The sequence below is a fragment of the Melanotaenia boesemani genome, chromosome 22 (assembly GCF_017639745.1).
Source record: "Melanotaenia boesemani isolate fMelBoe1 chromosome 22, fMelBoe1.pri, whole genome shotgun sequence".
Classification (NCBI taxonomy): domain Eukaryota; kingdom Metazoa; phylum Chordata; class Actinopteri; order Atheriniformes; family Melanotaeniidae; genus Melanotaenia; species Melanotaenia boesemani.
The window spans coordinates 18,012,099-18,018,820 of NC_055703.1; the positions used below are offsets into that span (position 1 = coordinate 18,012,099).

At 39.8% G+C, this 6,722-nt stretch overlaps 1 protein-coding gene across 2 annotated transcripts; it reads right to left on the reverse strand.

Annotated features, from left to right (window-relative positions):
* Nucleotides 1-681: 681 nt before the first annotated feature.
* LOC121634283 lies at nt 682-5,815 on the reverse strand. 2 transcript variants are annotated; one of them, XM_041976826.1, is made up of 21 exons: nt 5,680-5,815; nt 5,548-5,603; nt 5,388-5,474; nt 5,192-5,310; nt 4,954-5,094; nt 4,717-4,815; nt 4,438-4,608; nt 4,163-4,265; nt 3,585-3,805; nt 3,221-3,377; nt 2,940-3,151; nt 2,743-2,857; nt 2,429-2,628; nt 2,230-2,344; nt 1,975-2,144; nt 1,777-1,874; nt 1,565-1,695; nt 1,292-1,478; nt 1,056-1,197; nt 895-991; nt 682-780 (listed from the first exon to the last, which is right to left on the reverse strand). In XM_041976826.1, the coding sequence occupies exons 1-21, from the start codon at nt 5,700-5,702 to the stop codon at nt 707-709; spliced, it is 2,718 nt and encodes a 905-aa protein (XP_041832760.1). In that variant the 5' UTR covers nt 5,703-5,815; the 3' UTR covers nt 682-706. The 2 variants fall into 2 exon arrangements, with proteins under 2 accessions (XP_041832760.1, XP_041832759.1); XM_041976825.1 differs by having other exon boundaries at nt 4,438-4,611.
* Between the last annotated feature and the right edge of the window lie 907 nt (nt 5,816-6,722).

A 6,722-nucleotide genomic window follows, 5' to 3' on the forward strand; every position in this document is an offset into this window, starting at 1 on the left:
GGTGTCGCAGTTTCGTTTTTCCAGATTTTGTACGTACGGGAGGGTCAGAGTTGCCGCGGAGGTAGAAACATTCTCCAGACAACTTGGGTTTTTATAAATACCAAAAGACCTACATACAAAACATAGATTGGTTTTTGTACCTACCCTACGCCAGCTTTGAGGCCCCATGAGTCAAACATGCTGAACTAGCCTAACCTTGTAATGGTACTTGCCATTTATAATCCACGTACACACTCAGTGGTGAGTATCTCAGCAGAACTGGGATGATTGCGCCAGAGCTTTAAATCCACAAACAGGATCCTAGGAAGTCCGGATGAGTAAGTGGAGAACCATGTTTATAGCATTGCCTACAGCTCTGTTAGCTCTGCAGGGGATCAAAGAGGGTCTGATGTCTTTGAGGCAGGTCACAAGTTGTGTAGCTCTGTAGTGCAGTCACTGCATCAGAGGTACCTGGATCCACTTGCAGATTAACATGTCTGAATATTGGCCAAAAGGTTACAGCTTGGGTGAACTTTTATCTTTACCACTGTCAACAATTCTTGCACCACCTTTTCATAATCAATCTCACCATCCAGCAAACAGCACATTTTCCATCCTAACATGGACAGAAGCCCCCTTTGCATATTACAATTTAAGAGGGGAGAAAAAAAAAAAAAAAAAAAAAAATATTCAGATTTTTTTTTTTTTTTTTTAAAAAAAGAAAAGTTTATTGGCTTAGGTTTATTGGTCCCACAGATACATATTTGAAACCATGAACATCTGAAACATCACGTCTTTGACCTGTGGAAGCAAGACAAACTTTAAGTTCACCCACAACTGGACAGCTTTTTAAAATCAGATTAAGCCACATTGCATTCATGCCTTTGTGTTAAATTTTAATTTGAAACCTCATACCTTTTGTCCCATTTTCTGGGTTTGGACACTGCCCACTACAAACTCCACCAAGGGGATTTTTGGCATCACAGATCACAGCATCACAATGGACGAAGAGCTGCAAGAAGAACTAGTGTGTTAATGTGACCTTGACATGCAATACAAGTGTAATTTAAAGTTACCTGGCTACTCAAGTCATCTTGGCTTTCCGCAAAAGCAAACATCTGGACCTCAAAGCGCTTAAAATGAGATGGATACTGAACTCTGGCATCAGGCCACACAGGATGGAAGACCACCTGATATGGATCCACTGGGTTTGGACAGCTGGAGAATTAAAGCGTTAACTGGAGTAGTTTCCAAAAGGGAAACTAGTTTAATTCATAACCTGTTCAAATATAAAAGCACATTTAGGAGTTACCCATTGATTATCAGATTCCATCTGGGTTGGGAATTCCTGTCCTCATCCTGTGTTGCCCAGCAGTTCTCCAACTCCAGTGATACTTGAGGGTTTGTAGACTTCAGCTGCACCTCAAAGTAGAGTGGCTGTTGTAGATATTTTGCTATGGGGTAATCCTCAAGCTGCTGGAACTCGCTGTACGAGTTGTCTGGAAACGCATGCGTTAAGAGTTTACTCACTGGTTTAACTTGAGCAACAGCCTTCATCCAACTCCTTCAAATTTTGCCATCTTACCCAAAGCCAGCCTCATTTCAATTTGTAGCTGGCCTTTTGAGTTTTCAGCATATGGTTCACTCCTGCGAAGTCTGGTGTTGAAGGCCACTGCACGGCTTGTGTTGATGTCATAAGAGCATAAAATCTTCAACCTATTAAAAAAAAAAAAAAAAAAAAAAAAAAGTGGCAAATTATCCTAATACACACAAAAAAATTAAAATTAAAGCACTTACTCATATTCTGGTTCCTCAGAGTCAGATCCTGTTGTTGCTTTTTGAATCCCTTCTGGCAGCGAGATCTCATTTTCATACAACATGGCATTGGGCAAAAACTAAGGGGGGGGGAGGGAAAAAAAAAAAAAAAAAAAAAAAAAAAAAAATCTAGATATGACCATCTACATCATGTCATTCAGCAGTTAAGCAGCACAGTACCTTCCTTGTAGTCCCACAGGAATTCACAGTGAAGATAAAATGAGCATAGTGGTCATTGCTGTGGATGGGGCCACAGGTGGGGTCTTTCAGGGTGAGGTGACGTGGGTTCAGAGAAGGAACCGATTCCAGTTTTATAGCCAGGGCAGTCATTGTTCCATTGGGAAAACACTCTGAAAGATGGACAGGCATTTTCAGGGATGTGGGGCTGGTGGGTATTTAACAAAAAAATAAATAAATAAATAAAACCCCACTTACCCGTCAGTGCCAATGGAAAATTGCACACTAAAGAGAAGTCTTTAATGTTATCATTGTTCTCTGGATTACTTAAAACCACATCAAGTCGGCTTGTAAGGGAGGATGATGCAATAGCCTGAAAGAGGGTGTATAAGTGGTTTAAAGCCTTTAATGAAGGGGAAGAAGAAAATAAATTGTTGGGGGGGTGGGATTCAGTCACCTCAACTGCGACATCAGGGGATGAAAATGGTACAACAAAGCTGAAATGTGTCCCATTCTCCATGTAGTGGTAATCCTGAGCCAAACTTGGGGTCATCGGCCGCTTTCCTATTGTGGTCTGGAAGTTTAAGCCTCGGGTTCCGTATTTCACAAGGATATAAAAGTTCTGATGATCACATACTCCACTGACAGAAGGTGAAACTGCATATTGGAGGCATATTTAAAAAAAGGGGGGAGGAGGGAAAAAATTCTCAAAAGAGTAGTTTAGGGTCAGTCATAAGGTTCCTGACAAGTTTAATATTCACATGTACTGACCCATGTCATTTAAAACAGTTTCCACATAGGCTGTGTGAGAAAAGGGTACAAACTTATCCAGAATCAGCAAGCCAAAGGTCAGGTGAAGAGACAAGACAATAACGCCATCGCCTTTCTGTAGGAGAAGAGCAGCAAAATTTCTATGTGGGAGGGGGAAAAGAAAAAAAAAAATCCCCATGCTGATTTTAAATTCCTACCATTTTTGACACAGCAGGGTCTGTGAAGGGCACTTGAAGAGAAAAGACCTTCATGCTGCCATTAGGAGAGATGTGCTCAAGCATGTTGAAGCCTCTGGCATTGCAGTCAGCCACAGACAAAACCTCCGAAGGGAAGGTGATGTTTACTAGAACCACATCAGGTGCAAAATGCCCGAGCACAATTTTAAACATGTGCTCAGCTGGAACTGTATCTGTGGGGTAAAGAGATGAGTGAGACCAGATTGCAGTTCATCTAATCGCCACAAATGATTAAAACTCACTGTCAGTAAGCTGGAGAGATCCAGGCACCAAGGGTGTTTCAATGTGAAAGAGTACTTTGTATCTCGTGTGCTCATGAGCAGAGTCTTCAGTCCAGAGCAACTCAAGCATGGGCTCAATCACATAAGAGATGTAGTAATGATTATGTTGAACATGACTCTGTAAGAGAAAAATCTCATTAAGACCTTGACGTTAATAGTTGTGCACAAATTTAGTCTTGAAGGTTAATTCGACAGCTTTAACTGCTACTGGTAGATGGAGATTTTCAAATCTCAGTTTCAGTACAATTTGCAAATACAGATGTTTAAAATGGGAGCACTAAAACTCCTAAGCCCCTGCAAGCTAGAAACAGTATTTGCCTGTCACCTTATAATAGCCGCCAACAGCTCCAACAGGAATTTGAGTGACAATGTAGAGGTCATTCAGAGATAAGGAGTAGTGATTGGCCTGCATCTCAGCAGCGCTGAGCCTTTGTCCGTCAATTCCAAAGTGTACCTCCAACAGATTGAAATGGCTGGACGACATCATTGGGCTGATTTGCCTGGGCAGATACCAGGTGATTGTGGTAGAAGAGAAGAAGACACTACCTGCACAAATACAGAAGCAGGACAATTAAACTGATTTAAAGTCATTTTACACAAATTTAATCTCCGGAAAATTAAAATTCTTATGCCAAAAAAAAAAAAAAAAAAAAAAAACCCTTTGCTTTTAAATATGATTAAACTAAAGTTAAACCACGTTTTGTACATTTTCCAGCCAAGTTACTATCAATTTTTCTAAGTGACACATTTAAGAGCAAATCAGAGATTGTGAGTCTGGTTATCCTCAACGTTGGAATAAACACAACTAGGGGGGAGATTCTGTAGAAATTTAAAAACATGCATAAGTCATGTAGCCACCAAGTCAACACCAAACAGCTACAGTCTAGATCTGGATGCAGTTACCTTCTTGCAGTGGACAAGCAGCTGCTGCATCAATTTGAGTTGCCAACCACTGTTTTTCAAAGATTGTTGAAGTTTTAAAAACCCTCATAGGGATCCGTGCTACCTGCAGGGTGAAGTTGAACACAATGTTTTAAATAGCAACACAAGGCTGAGTCAAGGATTTGAGTTGGTTGAAATGGGTGACTCTCCGTTTGTTACAGACTGCAAATCATTCAACCAGAGCCTGCCTGGGAGGCAGAATGGTTAATACTTGAAATGTAGATAAATGCACTCACATTCTGGGTGTACGTTTCCGGTGCCATCATTGGGCTTCGTAGAACCAGCCTTGTAGGAGTATTACTGATCCCATACCCACTTCTCTGAATGTCGGCCACACTCATATGCTTCTCTCCAGCAGGAGTGTAGAGCACAACAGTTGTAATTTTAAAGCCAGTGTCTATAGAGATCTTCTGCAGGAAAACAAAGTGTCATCTCCCATTTAAAAAAAAAAAAAAAAAAAAAAAAAAAAAAACACCACACACAACCCTTTAGATTACAAATGAGAACAATTAAACCTCTGCAGCTCGTCGAGAAGTAGCAGGCTTTGGGCCTGTCTGTTGGATGGGATGTTCAGGTAGAGTGTAGTCATGGGGAGCAGCCCTTTTCACAGAAACCTAGAAGAGATGAGGTCATGCTATGAGTTACAATCCAGCACTTACGCCAATGGAATCAAGTGCACCAAACTTTACATGGACACTGGCTGTGCATGTAATATGTGGTAGTTCAACTGGAACATTACTGCAGTCACTTACCTCCATGTAGTTATGAGTACAGATGACTTCCCTTGAGGCCCAGGCGGCATAGTGGCAGGTTTCAGCCACTTGGTACAACTCATCAGCAGAGTGGCTCCCATGGAGTCGAAGATGTAATGGAGTGGTGAACGTTTTATCATCCTACAAGGACAGATGAGTTTTGCGACACTTGTACTTAAATACAAGTTCACACTTTACTTAAAAAAAAAAAAAAAAAAAAAAAAAAAAAAAAAATTACCACATTTTGGGCAAAACAGTTTTGGAGGGAGACATAAGTCAAGATCTTGCCCGGCCTTGTCTTCATGCTGAAGCCACACTGCGATGCCAGATGTGGTGAAACAACAACAGCAGTGTTATCTAGAGAACAGAAAGGAGTTAATTTTAATCTTTTTGGTGGAAAGAATTAAATATATAAGCCAGAAATTTTAGCTTACTTATGACAGCAGCAACTTCCAAAACTTTTCCAACAACAGGACCGATATCCATCCGCATGACACTCCCCAGACATTTTGTTTCAATACCTATGATCATGCAGTTATGAATAACAGGAACAAGTAACCATGTTTTTTAAAATAAAAAAAACCCAGAACATACTTAATGTTTTCTGTTGAGCCTCCATGTTAGTAACCACTATAAAGAGCAAGAACCACCTGAGAAAGACAGAAACATTAAAATGATTCTAAAATTGACAAAATAGAAATGAAAAGAGATTTAAAAACTGCATACCTTAAGAAAAATAAATGGCCCATGGCAAAATAGGTAGAAAACTGGTAACCTCAGAGTTCTTGTTTTTTTGTTTTTTTTTACAACTTCTAATGAAGTCAGTGGTGGAACTGAACTCTGCAGGAGTACCTTTGGCTTCAACAAAGGAGGCTCCAGCCCATGAAGTAATGCCACAAACAGGTGAATCTAATCACAGCCTGATGGAAATAATTGTGTGGATTAACTCAGTTGGTGCTACATTAGATGCCAAATCTAAATCTTCATTTAGTAATATAGTAAATTCAATCACCTTTTCTCATTCTACATTTTTCATGTTCTTGATTCTTTTCCTTGCATTTCAGCATCTCTTACTAACAATATGAGAGGAGGAGTGATTAAACAACATGAAGACAGAGAAGTTGATGTAAAAGATTTTTAACAAAATGTTCAACTGTGAACCTACATAGAAACATTGAATGGACCATGGGTTTTGATGTGGCCAGAGTTTACATACATTATTCAAATATAAGTGAGAAACTATATAAAACCTTGGAAAGTGGTACAAAGGAATTTTCATTAGGCTCCAGCTCCCCCACGACCATTAAGGGTCATTGCATTTTAACAGATGAGAGGCAGGGTACACCCTGGACAGGTCACCAGTCCATCGCAGGGAGATAAAACAGCCATTCACTTCTAGGGAGAATTTAAAGTGACCAATTACCTAACATGCATGACTTTGGACCGTGGGAGGAAACCAGGGACAACAACTAAGACTTGAACCAGCAACCTTCTTGCCATGAGGCTGTAGTGCTAACCCCCACACCATTGTGCACCAGGGCTGTACAGGGCTGAACTAGGCAGGTACAAAGAAATACACAAGAAAAACTAAAATTAGCTTTAAATGTTTGTCCACATAACCCCTTTGCCACAGAATCTGGTGTAAATGATAAATAACTTCAGAATGCATATATATATATATATATATATATATATATATATATATATATATATATATATATATACAAATTCATAATCTCACGCCAGCAAAACATTTAAAAATATTTGTA